The 21,547-nt window shown below is 30.9% G+C and overlaps 2 protein-coding genes across 2 annotated transcripts; one reads left to right on the plus strand and one right to left on the minus strand.

Moving 5' to 3' along the window:
* Window positions 1-579: 579 nt before the first annotated feature.
* LOC114739534 (2-alkenal reductase (NADP(+)-dependent)-like) lies at window positions 580-4,064 on the plus strand. The gene is made up of 5 exons (XM_028927610.1): window positions 580-897; window positions 2,062-2,248; window positions 2,522-2,688; window positions 2,834-2,916; window positions 3,611-4,064. Exons 1-5 carry the CDS (start codon window positions 667-669, stop codon window positions 3,984-3,986), a joined length of 1,044 nt encoding a protein of 347 aa, XP_028783443.1. The 5' UTR covers window positions 580-666; the 3' UTR covers window positions 3,987-4,064.
* Window positions 4,065-5,031: 967 nt separating this feature from the next.
* LOC114739566 (very-long-chain aldehyde decarbonylase CER1-like) lies at window positions 5,032-19,886 on the minus strand. The gene is made up of 11 exons (XM_028927651.1): window positions 19,868-19,886; window positions 9,961-10,028; window positions 9,190-9,404; window positions 8,777-9,012; window positions 7,895-8,114; window positions 7,065-7,440; window positions 6,865-6,972; window positions 6,575-6,775; window positions 5,727-5,825; window positions 5,336-5,509; window positions 5,032-5,205 (listed from the first exon to the last, which is right to left on the minus strand). The coding sequence occupies exons 1-11, from the start codon at window positions 19,884-19,886 to the stop codon at window positions 5,032-5,034; spliced, it is 1,890 nt and encodes a 629-aa protein (XP_028783484.1).
* Between the last annotated feature and the right edge of the window lie 1,661 nt (window positions 19,887-21,547).

Raw genomic sequence — 21,547 nt, forward strand, 5'->3', positions numbered from 1 at the left:
TATATATTTCTCATTAGTTATCAACTTCATTATTGAAAAAGAAATTAACCATGTTGCTATTATCATGTTCCATGCATACATTTATTTATTTTTTAATTCATTTTCTTAACATTTTATTTTATTTTTTAAATAGTTTTCATACCGTTGCTTCTACAAAAATTTATAGATCCACAATTATTTGTCAATTTCACCCTATAATTGATGCTTAAATGTGGTTTCTTATATTTTTTTCCTCTCTTTCACAACCCTATTTAATGATTTGGAAAAAAAATTCGATTCCAGAAAAGTTTAATGAGTTAAAAAAAAAAAAGTCGATTTATACAGTGACAGGATGGAATATAATGGTTAAATATCAAAAGAACAAGTACGATAATGTTTAGACAAATTCAACCTATGAATCTATGAGGTGTGGCGCATGGTAAAGTTATTAGATATTCCTTCCACACCTGTTCAATTTAGAGCATACCGCAGTTTGTAAAAATCTAGACAAATTCACCCTAAACTGCATAATCGGTTTATCGTGATCCAATATATATAATATTATACCCACATGCGTTTCCAAGAAGGCCATTGACTGAACAACCTTTTATATATATTATCACCTTCTTCATTCTGATCATCACAAGGGAGAAACACAGTTCAATTGAATCTGAAAAAACTGGGATCATGGAGGTGACGAACAAGAAACTGATATTGAAAGACTATGTTTCTGGGTTCCCCAAAGAATCAGACATGGAAGTGATTTGCACTGGTAGAATCAATCTGAAGCTTCCAGAAGAAAACTCCTGCAAGGGCGTTTTGGTCAAAAACCTTTTCTTGGCTGCTGATCCTCACCTTCGACCCTTGATGAAAAAGGCTGATAATTTCAGCGTCTTGCGGTCCTTCACTCCCGGTTCTGTAAGTTTCTTTTTCTATGATCTTAAGTTTTCTTCCACTTTCTCTGTCATCTGTTTGGTTTCCCGGAAAACAGTAAATGTTGGAGGGGGAAAAAGAATAGGATCTTTTCTAACCCCAGCTGTATTTTTCCTGCTGTTAAAATCTGAACAGATAACGATAAAACAGTAAGTTTCATCCTTTTTTTTTTTTTAATTAAGTGGATCCTTCCAACAAAATTAAGACTAGTTGCTTGGGATATGCTGATGTTGATTATGACATATTATATTTTTCAATCTTTTTAGTTATTCAAAGAAATAAAAATGAAGTTGGTCCGTTGAGTTGGTATTTTTTAAAATTAAAAAAAAAAAAGGTGAATTGGGTCTGAGGCTTATTAGAGCCAGGAGATACTTTCAGGCTCATAAAACGCTTACAAATTACTTATCAACAAGATCCTCACATTAATAGTAGAAGTCAAACTCAAGATTTCATGAGTTATGAATCGTTTTCTTACTAAATAGATTAACTCTTAGTTGGTTAGGTTGGTGATGATGTTCTTGGGTGTCGATTTGTGAATCTTGGGTCAAAGCTCACATGGGCTCCATCATTCTTCTCTTCAAAATTGGATCAGATTAGGAATCCGATTCGTTGAGGGCCCAAAAGCCCAACTCTAGCTGTCAGTCCCAAGTTCTATAACGGTATAGCCCAAACAGATATGCTTTTGTACCTCGTTATTTATCAATATCATCCATTGTACTCCCCCCGCCCCAAAAAAAAAAAATTACCATCCACACTAGCGCAGTCATTTACAAACGTGTTGGTAAAAACCAAACAGAATTGGATCTAATTGAAGGAGTTAGTCTCCTATAATGCAGTGAATTAAGGTTCAAATATTTATTGGGAGAGATGTTCAAATTTGATGCCCGATAGTATATTGAACAAGATTGCCACAAATAGGAAAATATCTATACATAGCCCAAATTAAAAAAAAACAATTTGGTAATATCATTGGTGCAGAAAGAGTCTTTAACACTGGGATGTTAAAAAAAAAAAATTATATTTTGCACTAGTGTGTACATTGTTTTTATTTATTTATTTATTTTTACATATCAACGGTATGTGTGGCTACTCTTTTTATATCTTATAGTGATAGTGATGATATAACGAATGAAATTTGCATTAATGCAGCCACTATATGGATATGGAGTGGCCAAAATTGTGGATTCAAAGCACCCAGATTTTAAAGAAGGTGATTTGGTGTGGGGCATAACTGGATGGGAAGAGTACACACTCATTACTGCACCTGAAACCTTGTTCAAAATCCACAACACTGATGATGACGACGTGCCGTTATCCTATTACACTGGAATCCTTGGTAAATTCATATTATGGTGCAATTATATATGATCCTTGATTAGTCTAATTAAAGACGTTATTTTGCTGATGCATCTAGTATCCTATGATGTTATCCAGTTACATTTAATATCTTAATCTTATTTATGATTTAGTGTGTTGGATGCATTATTAATAAGATTACGAGGTTGAATGCAATTGGGAAAGTAACATCAGCATTGGGTGCTACTGTACCCAATTATTGCCATCCATCATTTGATTTGTTCTTATGGATTTGTTTGTTTGTGAATAACAGGGATGCCGGGTTTAACAGCTTATGCAGGATTCTTTAATGTGTGTGCTCCAAAGAGAGGGGAGAGAGTGTTCATCTCAGCGGCTGCAGGAGCTGTGGGTCAACTTGTGGGGCAGTTTGCAAAACTCAGTGGTTGTTATGTTGTTGGGAGTGTTGGCTCTCAAGACAAGGTACTCTGTTCCGTGATTTATTAATTATTTAGTCAACTGTCCAAATCATATATGTCTCTTACATTGAGAAAATAAAATGAAAGAAAGTTACAGGGGACTTTCTTCAAACCGTCAATTTTTTGAATGATATGGTTTTGGAATATAGGTTGATTTGGTGAAGAATAAATTTGGGTTTGACGATGCTTTCAACTATAAGGAAGAACCTGACTTGGACGCAGCCTTGAAAAGGTATGTCTCAATAATACTCCCTCCTATAAGCTTCAAATTTAGAAAAAAAGTGTGGTCCTTTTTATAAGCTTCAATTTGGGTTTGTTTTAATATTTAATGCATATTTTCCAATGTTACCCTTAATTATTTCTCTCTTTTCAAATTTTCCTACACAATTTCTTTCATCTTTTTGCTCATTTATTATAAGAGCATAATTAGAAACAAAAGTATATTCTAACATGTTTATTGTTTTCAAGTAATTTTAACTAATTATTCATTATCGGTAAATTAGTTATTTGAAACTTATAATAATGATCAGAGGGAGTATAACTTAAAACCTTACGGTTACTTTGTTTATTCTTTTTCTTGATAAGTGTGGTTATTTTGCTTATAATGAAACACTATTCCTCCTCCGATTCTAAATATAGGAGCTAGTTAGTTGAGAGATTTATTTTGATTCTAAATATAAGACCTTAATACTTTTTGTTTCTCAGATTTCTAATTCTCCCAAACAATCCTATTAATTACACATGCTAAAAGGGATTTCATCAGCTACCAATGTAATCTTCAATACAATGATTAAATGGGGATATTTTAAGGAATTCAATTATACATTTGTAAATCGACTACCTAGCTCCTACATTTAGAATAAGAGGGAGTAGAATTTTCGCCAAGCTGATTTTATATTTTTGTACAATAATAACGCTGCTAATAGGTACTTCCCAGAAGGCATAGACATATATTTCGAGCTTGTTGGAGGCAAAATGCTGGATGCAGTTCTTGTGAACATGAAAGTGCATGGTCGAATCGCTGTGTGTGGAATGATATCTCAGTACACTCTTGATAAGCCTGAAGGAATCACTAACATTACATCTCTTATTTACAAAAGGATTCGTATGCAAGGTTACAACGTGGTGGATTATTACCATCTTTATCACAAGTATTTGGACTTCCTTTTGCCTTATATTAAAGAAGGCAAGATTTCTTGTGTGGAAGACATTGTTGAAGGACTTGAGAATGGAGCTTTGGCTTTGGTGAGAGTGTTTAGGGGTCTCAACATTGGCAAGCAAGTAGTTTCACTTGCCAATTAACCACGACTAGAGAATATGTATTTTCTTCCAGTTTCACAGATTTTCTCGGGAAAATAAAAAAGCATCATAACTCTCTCACCCACTCTGTTTAAGACTTCAGTGTTGTTGTATTTACTGTTTAAGAAGGTTCCTCAAGTATTTATTGTTCTTAACTTACAGATATTTGACATTGAGGATCAATTATATTCCCTCAAAAGGAAATTGAGGATGCCGACATGCGTTGGGCACGCCAACTCATTTTCTAATGAATTCATTTTAATTAATGGTTGATGTGCAAAATTATCCTAAAATTTTTCATCCAAAAATGTTGGGTACTTGAAAGTTTTTTTGGGATTTAATATTGCTCCAGAAGTTTAAAATTATAGCAACTTTGCTCCTATCGTTAAAAAACTAATATTGATTGTTAACATAGTAGCATTGACCGTTAACATTTTTAATGACAGAAGACAAAATTGTTACGATTTTAAATTTTCAAGATAATATTAAATCCAAAAAAACTTTTGGGTCTAATGCTCCTGAGTGAAAACTTTCAGGACAAATTTATATTTTTATCCTTTAATTAATTATGATTGCTTATGTCTTTGTGCAATAGGCAAGAATTGGCTTTGTACATTGAGAAAGTTAGTAATTGAAATTGTTTTTTTAGCATTTTTTTTTGGTTGCTGCCACTGTGGAATTAGGACTTGTGGCTTAGTTGAATTGGGATTGGTAAACAAATTGATTGACTTTATTACAGAATTATTACAGAATGCATACACTATAACATTACTCAACAGAGATTATACGTAAGCACACGTTCAAACTCTCAAGTCATTACCCTTTTTTAGTGAGAAAGCTTGAGACAACTTATTCAATATCCCAAGTACATTATTAAAAAGGATTACTTAAACACGACGACGACTTAATCGAAGGTAGTCTCCCCCTAAAGGTTGAGAACCATATGACAATATAACAATACAATTAGAAGTAGCTCGAAATAGAGAGTCTTTATTTCATTTCATTATTGTAGGGTTTAGGGCGTTTTACGTTAATCAGGGAGGACTTTTTACGTCGGTTTGTAGAGTGCGTCCAAAGGTTGGAAACCATGACGAATAGTTGCATCCCATATTTTATGAAGACTAAAAGTTGTGGAGCCACACTCATGAACTTTCCATCCTTCTAAGGCATGCACTATTCCAGCTATACGCCAAGCACTCATTGCTCTTCTTGGCAGCCAAGTCTTCAATTATTGAAAAATGAGATTTCATATATACAAAATGAAAACATTAAGTATTATTAGGCATTTTTGAATATATTGAAGCGTCCATGATTAAATTATATGTTTGAAACTATATGCATAGAGTACTAACCTCACAAGAATGCATGTTCTTGATCGAAGGAGGGACCCTCATTGCAGGAGTATAGTGGTAGAAGCAATCTTTTCTGATTTTCTTTGGAGGGAATTGAGAAAATGGAATGAATAATGAGCCTTTTGGTGCTTTCATCTGTTCATCTTCATCCCATCCATCTCCCACCAACCATATCTGCAAAAATGTTATACTTCCTCTAAAAATCATTCCAAAAGGAGGAAATTTTTTTTAATTATTATTATTTTTTGCATTTGTTATTTATGATTGAAAGGTTTTACAAAAATTTAAAATAAGTATGCTTAAATCTTATCCCTGAAGAAATAATCAAATTGAATCTATAATATTTTATTTAATTAATTTGTTTAAGTTGAGTTTGACCAAATGGATTCACCTTCAGACTGGTAGTTGTTGAAGCAGCAAAACTTTCTTTGGGCTTTGTGTTGAGTCTGGCGTGAAGCTTTGTAAACTCATCTTGGTATAGCATAGCTACCTGCAAATAGAATTTGGTGATGAATGAATTAAATCAATTTAGCATTTGTCATACATTTTATTAATGGACAATGTCACTAAATTTTATTGTTCACAGATTTACTTTAACAATTGCTATCTTTCAATAGTTATTATTATCATTCACAATATTTACATTTGACTAGGGCAAAAACAGATCAAGCTAGGTCAAGCTTTACCTTTAATAAGTCAAGTTTGTATTGTAACAAGTTGGCTTGTGGCTTGTCCTAGGTTTTTTTTAGAAACATGATAGGTTTAATAAGCTTTTCAAAGAGCCTGAGTCTGCTCTATTAAGTGAAACATGCTTTAAAGATGCTTGGACCTACTCTTATTTTTAAACAAGCTAGGTTAGGCCACAAGTCCCTAACAGATCGTCTGTCCTATTTCCACCGTATCTATATATAGGTATTAATACATCTCATTTTATGTCTTTCATTATGAAGTGAGTAAAAATTAACATTTGAGTATTCCCTTTTTTCCTTCAAGTTTCTCCTCTTCATCAAATTATCTGGTGCTTTTGTTTCTCATTTCTTTTTGTCTCTCCCCCTTTCTGCTCTCGTTCTCCATCATCAGGTCATTTCAAAATTATTTTGCTAAATAGAGATTTAGATCAATCATGAAATAAGTCCTGATTTTAATTAACGTAATTTATCTAAAACATTTTAAGATTTTTCTTTCCCGGCCGGAAAAAGAAGTTCGAGATTAGAAATATCCCACCATTATGCAGCTTACCTGCACATTTGCTTCACACAAAGACTGGGCTATGGAGAAGAAAACCTTATCAAAGTTGCCACGAAGAAGCACCTGACTTGTACCTTTGGGAATGCTATTCACAACAACAGCAGCAGCTAAGCTACTTCCGTCTACAATCTTTACCTTTAGTTTTGGAAACTTTTGAATATATAATTCACCATATGCATTCAGCTCTTCTTTCTGCATTTAATCATATAATTACAGGCTTAAATATTTCAAACAATTAAAAATATAATAAAAATAATAGAGGAAAAATGATGTGAACTAACCTGATTCAAAAGCCCTAGACTAAGCACCTTAACACCACGTGAGTTAGCCTCAAGAATTGCCTCTTCAATGATCTTGTTCAGTCCTGTGCACTGCCAGTTTAAGAGATACTGCATATCATACAAAAGGAGAACGTTTCAATGAAGTTTTTCAACTGATTAAAATTAAGTTCATGTTGAATTAATTAAGGCCAAATACTTACTTGTTTTGTAAATCTTGGTACCACCCATGATTGAAAATTGAGCTTTTCTAAAGTGTTTCTTTCTGAGACAAAGGTACGACTATAGATCCAAGCCATTAGGTTAAGAACAAATGTGAAGGGCCACATCAGATGAAGATACCATTTTGAGGTTTGAGGGTTTGAGGCTAAAGAAGCAAACCCCACAGGAAGATGATAGATAGAATCGGGCGTTGTTAAGTGGGTCAAGTGAACCACATCTGGTAAGTCCTTTGGCTTCTTCAAAGATATTTCATAAGTATCATTTGAGGATTCATCCGCAGTGCCATAAATGTAGTCATATATTGGCATGAAAAGAGAGTAATTTGTCCTAAACTTGGTGTGATGCAATGAGTGAAACCTGTGGCCTCAAATTTACAAAAATCACTACATGCTACAATTAAATTATCAAAAATCTCTTGAATTTATAAACTACAACCTCCAGTTCAAAACATAAGAAGTACTTTACTAATTTGAGTATATTAAGAAAATTAGTTAAGTTAGTTATTTGTAATAAATATGAGTTGATTTTTCTAAAATACTCTTTTTCATTGCGACTACCTTTGGATGGAAACCTTTTGATATATGTAGTCAATAGGAATACTTTAAAGAATGAGTTATAAATTCAGGAGACAAAGTGGCTTAAGAACTTCTATTTAGAACCAAATCCAATATCCAACTTCTAGCTCTTATATTAAAGACTGAATGTAGTAGTAATTAAAGTGAATGAAGTGTGGTAATCTTTATTTTTCACTTAAATTTTCAAATATATATTTATGTAAAATAATAGAATAAAACCAAAAAGAAAGACTTACGATGGCGTGTAGCAGAGGTACTTAAACAAGGGAAAGATAGAGAAGAGCTTCTTTGGGAAGAACTCAAAGTTGCAATGACCCAAGTTGTTCATGAGATCGATGTAAAATATGTAACCAAACAAGGAGGCTATGGAGATAGTTCTTGTGAATATTGTTGCAGATATTGGGATCAAGAATAACACGAAATATGCTACAACTTCAGCAAATGGATGAATCACAGCTGTAAAAAGATAAAACAATACAAAGAAAGAAGATTCTTCAGATGTGTGTGTGTGTGTGTGTCTATATATATATTACTACAATGTAAAACTTACCGAAAAACATACTATTAATGTAACGCGGACTTGGGCTAGATGTTTAACCAAGTTTGTCATGTATGCCCCAACCCTTATATGACAAATGAATTAATATTCTTCACTAATTTAGAATAATTAATCATTTCTTCATTACAATGGAACCACCACTATCCAGATCCTATGACCAGGAGCTTGACTAATTTAGCCTGAGTTGACTGAAGTCTCTTAAAGGAGGTAGGGGTCTCTTAAAGGATCAAACCCGATACCTCTAGTTAGGGGGACAAGGTACCTACCACCTCGACCAACCCCACTTTGATTGACAAGTAATTTCTTTGAATAATGGTGGATTTGCTTCTCTGCATATCAACTTGCATAAATTATTTGCTAAGCAAACTAAATTATTCTATCAAGATTTATAATTTAAACTAGAATGTAACCCACTCTCTTTGTTTATATGGGGAAAGATAATTAAAGACATACACAATTATGCAAATGATAGAACTTAAATAAATGATGGAACAAAACATTGTTATATATATATATATATGTGAATGGATAGTTTGAGTGATGAAAATATATATCGTACAAGTTATAGGCTGTGTGACAGTGGAAGAATGATGGTGAGAATGATAGCGAGAATAGAGGAAATGGTGATGAAGAGCTCTGTGAAGCCAATAATAAAGAAACTCCACTGGACCAGCATGCAATAAAGCTGTGATAACCACATCATTTGATCTCCAATAGGGTAAGTGATGAAAGAGCTCAGGAAGTATCATAGATGCTAAGTACATCAAGAGTCCATTTAGTAAAATCCGGTCATCCCTGCTTCCAAATTAAGTCGTCATCATTAATTTATTGAGACTCTAAAATATGTTTCAAAATAACTATATATATATATATATATATATATATATAGAAGCATACTAAAAATAAGTGAACATCAGTAAGCAAAAGATAGAGTGCCAAAAAAGGGATGAGTTTATTGTTAAATGCTCTCACCAGTTACTTTCTCTGTCAACTTGGTCGAATTCAAGGCCTCTGTGAACGATTCGGTTAGTGCCTTGAGCAGTTAGATAACGAGACACAGAGATCCAAATCTGATTGTGAAGCAGTCTCAGCAAAAGAAATGGGAATATCAAATAGTAATATGGTTTTCGCTCACTGCACGCTAGAGCATACAGGCTATGGCCAACCCACGGCACCAGTATCATATACTTGAGAGAGAAAAGAAAAGAGACAACAAAGTAATTGTCAGCTTCAATATACACACACACATACAATCTCCTGTCCTAAATATAAAAGCTAGTTTATAGTGTAAATAACACTATTTATATATACTATATTTAGTCCTTTAAATTTGACATTATTTTGTTTTTGGTTCCCGAAATTTGAAACGAGTGGTTTTGGTCTTGAAACCTTGTTTCAGGGACCAAAAATTTTTGGTTCCCAAAATGAAGTTAAATTTTATGACCCAAAATATTGGTTTCAAATTTTAAGGATGAAAACCAAAATGATTCTAAATTTCAGGGATTAAAGATAATATTAACCCAAAATGAAAATATGATATGCATGTGACTTTCTCGTTTGGTTTTATCACTCTCAAAAAGCATGTGAATAAAGCTCGACTCGCTCTTGAGCTAAATTAATGGATTAGAATTAAGCAGATGAAGAAGGAGTAATAAGATCTACTGTGACTCTATAGGACACATTTTATATTAACGAAGAAGGAGTAGGATCAGATTAAGGAATGAGAAATAGCAGAAAGTAAACCTTGAAGCTGCCAAGAGGTTTCCAAGGCCAATCCGTGAGAATACCTGGTTTTGAAGCCATATTGGGAGCTGTGATTATTGTAGCGAAAGGATTCCAAGGATTTATATAGTGCTTTCCTTACTTATTTGCCCAACAACCAAATTGCAATATATATAAATGTACAACTACCTATAAATACCGCAATATAATATAGTTTTCTATAAACTATACATGCATAACATATAGGGCATACCCTGCCTACTTTTACAAGGTAGCTTGCAAAACGTTAGGTTTCTACACACACACTCAAATAGTTTAATTAGCTATTTTCGTATTAACCTAGAGTTAAGAACTGTCCTCTCTTTGGAGAGATTCTATAATATATTAATGCTGGATATGACGTGGATTTTGTCTGGATTTTATTATTTTGGTAAAACTACTGCAAATAAAATCAACAAAAGAATCGGCTAATTAATCCATGTGTGAAGATTTAAAGCAATTAAGACTATAGGTAATTCATATGCTACTAGATAACTTTAACAACGATAATCATAAATAGCCTCTCCAAGAATAATTAGAAAACCTAACTTGGAGATGAAAATAGGTAAGCTAAGCTAGACTTTAACTAAATAGATTTGAGCCTAAAACGGAGGTCTAAAGCCTGAGCTTAAACCAATCATCCATTAACTAAAGAGATATATTTTTTAAAATGAACCGAATACAATAGGTGGCTTGTAAAACTGAATTTTATCTTTTTTGCTTTTACAGTAAAAACTTGAACAATTTTTTTCTATTAAGATTATAATATTTCATTTGGATATCAGTAACATAAGCATACAAAAATTATTATGCTTCAGCAAATGATGCAAACAAGGAAAAAGGGAGTGGCCTAGCGTTGCTGTCTTGAGTGATCAAAGAGGAGAGGGAGAGGTAAGCAGTTGATAAATGAAAGGATTGAGCTTGTGTATAAATAATGGGATGTGAAATTTAGTGTTAAGGCTAAATTATAGCTTGATTCAAATTATATTATATATAATAATGCATATAAAAAATAAATAAATAAGTTAGACCTGTAAGTTTATAGGCTAGTTCTTATGAAAATAGGTTTAGTCTATTATAGGCTTGGTAATAAGCATGAGTCTAAATTTGACCAATTCGCTAAAACCCTCTTAATAAGAGCCTAACCTACTTTCACCCCTAATCTACACTATAATTTTTAGTGCTATTCAAACTAAACATTGAGGATTTAGATTCAATATTTTCTTTTGCTAAAAAGAAACATTTAATATTTTCAAAATTACCTTTTTATACATTACGTATTCACATCCCACCTCACATTTTCTACCCCCTGGCCTCGTGTGACTAATATTTCCTAAATTATTAAAATATTATGATGGAGAGAAAATTTAGCCAAAGTTGGAAAGCATTAATAAGATCAATGTTTTTCTTAATGTTTGGCAGAAAAATAAATAAAAATTCGACTAAATTAGCTGGTTTAAACGACAAATTAGCGAAGCATATCATGACTTGTTTTGGAATAATGCTCCGAAAATTGACAACAGTAAAAAATGGTGAAAAATCATTAAAAATGATAAAGAATCAATAAATATGCTTTAATCAGATCAAACAAAATAAATATACTTTAAGAAATAATAATTAATAAAAAATATCTTAAATATATATTAAATTAAAAATATATTATCTTTTTGCTGACAGAATTAGAAATATGTTAATTTGATTATAATTATTCTGAGAATAATTCAATTATATCAAACTTTTTTTTGCCAGTAATTCAATTATTAAATAGTAAGTGTTTCTATTGACTTAGTAGGTGCCATAATTTTAGAACAATGAATTTTATGACTTTGTTCAAAACATCATCACTTAAAGGTGATTAAAGAAATTAGTTAAACTTCTAATTTTATTTTGATATGAACATTAAAAAACATTGCTAATTTGTTAAAACCAATTTAACCATAATTAAACCTTCTGGCCAAAAGAATAAACCATAATTAGACAAACAAAGTCTGAACTAATATTTCTGACTAAAAAATAAAGAAGTTAGCCCTGCTTCTAGTCCATCAACTGTGTGTGTATTTTCTCAATGTAAAAAAATAAATTTTTAAAAATTATTTTAATATCATGCGACCAGGTCGAGCGATTATTTTATCTAATTCTATTCCCACACATTGCCGTGGTGTTTTTCATAGGCAAATGGGCCCGAAGTCTTAATTGATATCTCCTAACAATTCTTTTTATTTTTTGGTTTTGCCTCTGATTTCTCCTAACATGAATGTCATTATCACTAGCAATGAAGATTTTTCTTAGGCCTAACTGTATTTGTTGAAGTATTAAATGCTATGTCTGAGAAGATCATCAATATAAAGACGAGCTTTTGTTCTTTCTTGGTTAGAAAACAGAAAACTTTCTCAGATTTCATTATATAAATGTTGGAACTAATTAATATAACCAAGCTTTCGTGCAAAAGTTGGCTACGTTTAGAGAAAATAAATATCATCTACTACCAACCCTGTCACTTCAACAATTCAACTCCTTTTGATTTAGAGAAACATAGACATCACCAATACGAGGTCTAGGATATTAATTATATACATAATTAATAATGTAATTAAATTTTTGATATAATTTAATATTAAATATTTTGTTACTCCTCTAATTCTATTTATAAGGCACTTCCAGGCTTCCAGCATGTTTTACACAGACCAAGAAAACCCTTAAACTTCATTAACTCTTATTTTAAAATTTAATAACTTTCTAATTTTATCCTTATTTAATATACATTACTCCTCTGGTCCTATTTATAGGGCAGAGAGAGAAGGTATTTTTTGGTTCTATTTATAGGGCACTGAGAGAAATTTTTTGTATGGATGTACAATTTTACCCCTCATTTATTATTGTGTTGACTTTGTTTATATAAGATATAATGTATATTAAATAGGGATAAAGTTGGAAAGTCATTAAATTTTAAATGAGAGTTAATGAAGTTTAAGGTTTTCCTTGGTCTGTGTGAAACATACTGGAAGTGCCTTATAAATAGGACCAAAGGAGTATACCTCATGTAAACAAAGTCAACGAAATAATAAATGAGAGGTAAAATTGTACATCCATATAAAAAATTTCTCTCAGTACCCTATAAATAAGACCAAAAAATGTCTTCTCTCTCTTCCTTATAAATAGAACTAGAGGAGTACTCATTATGGGGACTTTTAATGGGATTATGTGGACTAATTAAGACATTAATTAAAATTAGTTACAAAGCTTCAGTTTTTTAAAAATTACTATAACATTCCAAAAATATCCTTAATTAAAGTTAGTAGTTACTAGTCTATTGCCATCCTCAGTTTTCTCTTTTCAATATAATTAATGAGAGAGATAGTTAAAATTATTGTTATCAAAGGTATTTTTGAAAACCATACATTAATAGATAACTAAATTTTCTAACCTCTCCACTTCTCTTACCGTCCACTGCCTTCCACTTCCTTTTTCGTGTGGATATAAATAAAGTTTAAGTGAGTTGGGTACTAGGCGTTCACTAAGACCAGAACATATCTCCAGGCTCAGAAAGTGTTTACAGAGGTATTTATAGATTGCCTACCAAAAAGGTCCTCACACTTACAGTGGGATTCGAATTCACAAATTTGTGGGTTATGAGCCGACTCCTTACTAATTAGATCAACTCTTATTGGCTGCTTTCCACTTCTTTATTATCACCATTATAGCAACTTTTAACCGTTAAGATTTAATCATTTAATATCATATAAAAATTTATTTTAATATCAAATAATAAAAATGTATATAAATAAATTTAAAGGAAATCGAGAGGTTCTCTTAATGACCAAATAGAGTTCTTTGCTCTTATGAAAAGGGTTAGAGGAAGTATTTACTACTCGCTCCAATATTATTTATATATAAGAACCTATTAGTAACTATACATAAAACTAAGGAATTCAGTTAAAACTAATTATTTATGTAAAAAAAATTAAAATCATTATCAATCAAAGTCATTAGCTAAAAGAGTTTGTTTATTTTGCTAGAAAATTGTATAGTTTGCTAGAGATATTAGATAAAAACTTATTGCTTTACAAAAATATAACATGTTATGATAAGAGACATGTTAGAAGTCCTAATAACAATCAAACAATAAATTATGCCTTAGTTAGGAGGAAACTGTCTCAATCAATTTTTCTTTCATATATGAGATATGAAACTTTAAATCATAATCAAAAGATATTAAGCACCTTATTACTCAATCTAATATCTATTAATAATAATTAATCCTATCATATCTTTTTTTGCCAACAATTAATCATATCATATCTACTTATCTGATGGCGGCAGAATTTTAATTTGTATAATTTATAAAACTTTTAATTCAGCAGCTTGACGTTACCTACTGCAGCTTCAACAAACATCACTCAAATTGTGATTTTTTCTATTTAGGATTGATGTATCCCTATTTTATAATATATTTTTATATATAATTAAGGAATTTTATATCGTTTAAAGGGTTTAAAATATAATAGATACTCATAATTTGAATTGAGAAAATTATATAAATTAATTACTTAAAAGTGTTTTTTATTACATTTTTATAATTTCTCTTTTAAAAGGTATTTTTGTTCTGATTCTAGGAAATATTCCGTTGAACAAAACATCTCATACCTTGAAAACTATATTTGTGGTAGCCACTTAGCATTAAAAGAGAATTTTCCAATTATTTAATTTGGAATTATCCAAAATATCCAGTCAAAATATCTCCTGCCTTTCACCCTAAATTAAAGAGCTTAAATAATTAATTTTTTTTAGATAATTCATTTATTGTGTTTTGAATTTAAATAAATATTTTATTTATATATCCATTATCCATTTAAATTTTCAAATATTCACATTATCATCTTTTTCCTCTTCATAAACCCTAACTCTAGTTCATCCAACATCATATTTTTATTCAAATTTGAAATATCATCCTTTTATTCATTATCATTTAAATTCAAAAGCTTTTCTTTTTGGTTGCCACGAAGATCACACCAAATCAAGAGAATTCAAATTCAAATCCCATCTTTTGAATTGAAGACATATTAAATAAAATCATTTCCCTCAAAGGCAAGAGATCAGCATGATTACAAGGTAAAAGAAAAAACGATCAAGCAAGAAGGATATACAATTCTCAAGGGTTTTCTCATCCAATTAGGACAAACTTAAGTGCTATATAAGGAGAGACTAGGGGAGCCCTGGAAAGAAACAAAGCCATCTTCATTACACAAACACAAGCGTGCACTTGGCTTCCTCTTGTATCTAGTTGTTTCACTGTCTTCTTCTTATTATTTTCTTTTTATTATTATCGTGTCATCTAGCCATATGTGTGGCTAGTCCTCTTCGTTCCTAAGGACAAGATGACGTGACTTGAGTTCCTGTTTATATTAGGGTGTTTCTTAGTTTTCATATTTCAATCCACGAGTATGTTGCTTTCATGAATTTTCTAGGCTAGGATTTCTATTTCTATGGATTGTTATTAAATTTGTGTTTTAGTTGAACAATTATGTTTTGAAGTTTTCAATGAGTATATTTTCAGTTTCCTCATGATTTTATGAGTATTTATCTTTATAGATTTCTATTTTGATTGGCACAAGTAGTTCATGCTTTAGGATTTTAGATATATAACTCTCTTCAAGAAGCAAGATATAATTATTTAATTGTATTCATAAGCTAAGTGGTTTTTAATTGATTAATTGAAAGATAATTATATGCTAGCTCTCTAGATATAATTGTTAATTGGTTAATCATGACTTAGATGTTATCTAAGATTTTCTTTTGACTTAGTAAACTGTTTTTATGCAAACTCTTCATCCTCTTGAACCGTGATAGCCATGCATCAACATCCTTGAAAAGTGCATCATTTTGGTAAATTCTTCATTCCTTTATACTCTCTTTTAATTTTTATTATTTTTCCTTCTTTTTCTCAATTTATTTTCCTAAAAAATCAATCGACTTTCTTTCTTACTTCTTCCTTCTCTTTAATTAAAAAGATTTTCAAAATCTTAACAAAGCTCATCACAGAGAGAAATAACCTAGGTTGACATCTATACCATATAAGGTTAATTTAGATAATTAATTTGAGAGTTTATAGGCCATCAAGGATGTATAAAAGTTTCTCATACTTTTTCGGGAGAAGAAAAGACTACAATAGATAAGGATTTGGATTTTCCCCTCCCACCTTATCCTCATCATTCTACTCTCCTTCTACCTTCCTTTCCTTGGATATTTGCAATGGCTGATATTTAATAATATAAAATTACCATAATATTAAACATAAATAAATAAAATAGTTAAAATTTGATCTGAAAATTTTAAAACTAAAATAAAAAATGTGTGGAGAGGGAAGTCAAATCCCCTGGATACTCTCTCATTTTAAGAATACAACGCATGTATGTATTTTTTTAAAAACAATTGTGAATTAGATTCACTAGTAGAAAAAGGTGATTTAGACTACCCTTTCTAGACTGGTCATTGCATATACAGTTTAGAAAATATGATCAGTTCCTCATAAGTAAGGTCTAAATAATACTCCTTCAGTCCTAAATATAAGACCCTTTTTGTAGTGTAATTTACACTACAAAAGGGGTCTTATATTTAAGACCGGAGGAGTACTTTTTAGATGAATAATGGCCCTAATAAGAAATTAGGAATGGTAAAACCCCTAATGAGCGCCAGATTCTTCAACTTATTTCAATTATATTCTTCTTGTTAATTAAATTTATGACCTAATTAAGCTTCGGGACATCTGGACATATAATTTGTAGGAATCTATGCGTCAATGAAAGTATGCACAACTTCTACTTGTGGTAGTGCCTTGTGATAACTCTTCATATTTCGATCGTTCAGAAGCCCTACTTGTTCTCTCCCTATCCAAACTATATATAACCTCTAAAAACTTCCTTTCAAAAACCATGACAAGATCCAAACACTCTTCCGCAACACAATCTGAAACCAATAAAGAGGCAAAGATCATCGGCTATATACCAATTAATGCCCAAAATCTGATTAATATAAGATGAACAAGATTATTGACCATCTTAGTATTTAGATCGACTTTGTTTTTGACCCGATTTCTCATAAGTCTTCATCTTCTGAAGACATATGATGATGCGAAGGAGGAGAAGGAAAGGAAGATGAAGAGCTTAAAGATCTTTTTTTTTCCATATTGGCTTCATAATACTTTTTTTGGGTGTGATCAATATATGAACATTTTGTTATCATTGTTGCACTTTCATTGATGTAATCATCTTTTTAGCAATGACGTATGTATTTATGTGTGTATATTCTATTTAACATTGAATAGCCCTGTTCTTGGTTTTTAATTACTCCAAATGATATTGAATTTTTTATTAGCTTTATTTAAACTTTAAATAGAGTTATACATAATACAATTAAAATATTTGAACAGGCTGCTAAAATTATATCACATTATGCTCTTTATAGGTGTTCAAAAGGGGGGTTAGAAGTAATGAATGCTTTGAAAAATGTTAAATTTTTAGACCAGTTAAGATAACAATAGCTCTAGATAAGTATTTTCTACTTCGGTTGTTTACTTAACCGGTCTAACTGTCCAACAATGTATTTTCTAAACGGGTTACATTTAAGTCTGGTCTAAAAGGTAACTAAAATAATTTCAAAAAATAATACACACACACACACATATAAAACATCATTTTTAGCATATTCTTGACCGGTGGCATAGATCAAGGCAATCTAAAATGGGAACCAGTTTTGGTTCTTATCGCAGTGGTGAGCATCTTGATGACCATCAAATCTCAACTTTTCAAATTTAATATAAATGATCAAGATGTAATTTTTTTAATATATTATTTAAATTTTTTTAATAGGTAGATAATTCAAAATAAATATAATTTTTTTTAAAAAATCATTTTTATTTGAAAATCATTAGTTAAAAATTTTAAATTATGATCATTAAAAAGGTAGCTGAATGATATAGATTTTATAAGTATCATGATACTATTTATTGCAATGGCATCAAAACTGGTTCCGTCTAAAATGTGTTTAAAATATTTTCTTAAAAAAAATGTTTTGATTGCGTTTTGGGTTCAATGTAAAATACTATATCAAGACCGGTGTTAATGTGCTATTTACAATCTCAAACCAACTATTAACTATATATAATGCAGTCACAAAGTTATTAAAAAGAGATAATGAAAATAAATAGAAGAAGAGATTTTGTTTTTCTTATAAGAATCGAATAAAATATTTTTTTTTACTTATGCATCAACCTCGCATTCTTACTCATATATATTAAGTGGCACCACACAAGAAAGAATAAAAAAGAAGGAGAGATAACTAGAAAACTTTAAAGTGAGGAATAACTCAGAGAGGCACTCCCTATGATGATATTTTAAGAAGGTGAAATTTTTCATATATTTACCCCATCTCATCTATGGTGCATTCAATACTTTGATGTTACTTTTTAGTGCATTCAGCATCCTGATTTTATTTATAATGCATCCTAATCTTATTTATAGTTCTTAATATAAGAGCTAGCTAGTTGACTAATAATTTGAGTAGATTAAAAAAATTAGTTAAATTAGTTATTCAAAATGAATGGATATTGTTTACCCTAACGTTTAACATATCTAACTACTACAAGGACTAGTTTTAACAAAAAAAAAAGGACAAATATGAGAGATAAATAGAATTGGAATATTATATTTATGACCAAATTAAATGTCAAACTAGTTTTTACATGAAGAACAAAAGGTAGTAGTATCTAATTATTCTAGAAAGTTGATTGTGCAGAATTTCAAATGGATCACCAAAACCTAAAATGTTCAGACATTGAAAACAAACCAATCAGTGAAGGCTGCAGAGTGGGGATGCTACGGGAAAAAAATTGAAGAAAGGAAGGTTACGTATTACAATAAAATTATAAGATTTGTTTGTGGCATCTGGTGAAAAGGACTTGTGAAGTTTTGAGAAGCAAGCCATATGCTGTGATGAGTATAAGCAACCTATGGAGGGTTCTGACCGGTAAGAAGACCGAGTGAAGTGCTGTGTAGAGTGAAGCTGCCGAGGACGTCGGCTCTCGAGAGGGGTGCTTTGTTATGAGTCCCACATTAGGGAATCTCACAAGTGTGTGAGGGTTTATAAGTTCAATGGACTCTCTCTCTTAATAGGCTAATCTTTTGGGATTGGACTCTCCCCCTTAGGCTTATGCTCATCACATTGGTGCTTTCATTGAGAGTCGGTCAACTGGAAAGAGCTACTTACGAAGGGTTCTGACCGGAAGAAGAAGACCGAGTGAAGTGGCGTAGAGTGGAGCCGCCGAGGACGTCAGTTCTGAGAGGGGTGCTCTGTTATGAGTCTCACATGGGAAATCTCAAATGTTGTGGGGTTTATAAGTTTAATGGGCTCTCTCTCCCAATAGGCTAGTCTTTTGGGATTGGGCTCTCCCATTGGGCTCATGCTCGTCACAATAACTGATATTTTTGGCTGGTGAAAGGGATAGCTCGATTCAAATGGTTCATAATATGTTTGACCTCACGAAAAATATCTAATATTTTTCCTGGTTCTGAAATTCTTAATTTAGAATTACTTTAATTTTTTGGAGGATTTGTCGTGTTTCTATTTTATTTTCTAGGTAGTTTAATTAGCTGGATTATTATACTCATCATCAAATACGTCTTCTTCATTGTTTCTGATGAACTTCTGGGAACCAGAAATTGATAGAACACATGCTTGAAGCAAGAGCATATATATATATGTATGTATGTATGTATGTATGTATTTGTGTGTGTGTAGATCAGACTCTCGTGATTCCACTAGGAATTACACTAAACCACACAATAACATATGGAGACAAAAAAAAGACATCTTTTGGATAGAAATAGAAACATACTGCGGCTACTTGCAATCATAATGTGTATATCACACATTTGTACCATCATCATATATCGTCTTTGTCTTTGTTTGCACCTGTTAGCTCTTGGATAGGGTTTACGAGTTAACAGTATTAACAGAATAAAATTAAAGGATTTAATTAAGAGGAAAAAAATATATAGATACTAAATTAAAAATTGATTGAGAATATATAAGTAGTGCAAATTAAAATAAATGTTTTCTTTTTTTTATTTTTTGATTTTTTTAACTAATTCGTTCTCCTTGCTCTATTTATAAGGCATATTCTCATCGTCTTTAATGTGATATATTTTATAAAATTTAATAAATATAAATGACTTATTTTAAAAAATAATTTATTTTTTTCACTTTTAGATTAAATAATGACTGTTACAATTTTAATCTCTCTCTCGAACTATAAAAGACAAAAAAAGATATGTATGCTAAAATTTGAAATAAGGATTTCTCTTTTTGTTTTTTTACTAGGATTATCAAAGAATTATCATTTTTTAACTTGATTAGAGATTGTTTTAGCCAAAAGAAACCTGCCAATTTTCTAAATTTATGTAAAATAATTAATACGTCCTTATTACTAAGGGCCAAAGGGAATATCTGAAATCTAATATTACCGATCAATTGAAATTAGAGACAGATCAGGTCCCAACTGAAAGAAAGTTTTCCTAGTATGTTTATATCAAGGCTAAATTATACTTAATCCCTTAAACTTCAGATTATGTTCATGTTGAAAACAAATAAATTACTAAATAATTACTTAAATTAAATTAATTATTAATAACAAATAAAAATTATTAACAAAAGTAATAGAAAATAAAAATATAGATTTGTAATAAAACATTTTCATACAGATTTATAATAATCGCTCCATTAATATAAGGACCACGTACGAGTACGACCCTCGAACAAATGGCATTCATGTCTCTTTTTTTTAAAAAAATTAATATTTTTTGCTTATTATAAGATTATTATTTTCTTCATTTCTTCCATTAATTCAATCACTATTTATGTCTCCTTTTATTGCAACCATGAAAAAGATGGCTTAGGAAAGTTTACTGGACCAAAACTAAAAATGAACGAGTCACAAAAAGACGAACCGATTAGAAAGAATTAATTGTTCAGGCAGCAATTTAAATTTACTTGTACCGAATTATTAAAAGCTCAACATATGACAAAGACATGACAAAACCTAAACATAAGGACTTGTATAAAGGCTAAAAAGTGTAAAAAGGGCTTTTTGTTAATAATAAAAAAGTTATATTATTATATAGGGACATAATTAAGAAGCTCGATGGGGACTCAATTAAAATCTCAAAAAAGTACGAGGTTGAACATGAACGTATCGTTTAATAATTTATATCCCTGTCTGTTTAAAATATTTTTGGACTGCTTTCCTGTCTTTTGAACTTAAATATAGTAGTTGAGAAAAGTACATGTTCTCCGAGAATATAATACGAATAAGAATTGCGCTCAACAAATATAATCAAGACATGGGTAAAAAATACAGCTGTAAATATATGCAAAATATTATAAAATTTTGGATAATAAAGTAAAGCGATATAAACTAATTTTCAGTAAAAGAATCGTTTCGATAAATATAATCGGCAATAACTTTAAGAACAAATTAATATTTTGATTATAAAAATTCTTTTCACTGATTTTGATC

This window comes from Neltuma alba, unplaced genomic scaffold (genome assembly GCF_004799145.2).
Source record: "Neltuma alba isolate B1F8T4 unplaced genomic scaffold, ASM479914v2 tig00000468_pilon, whole genome shotgun sequence".
Classification (NCBI taxonomy): domain Eukaryota; kingdom Viridiplantae; phylum Streptophyta; class Magnoliopsida; order Fabales; family Fabaceae; genus Neltuma; species Neltuma alba.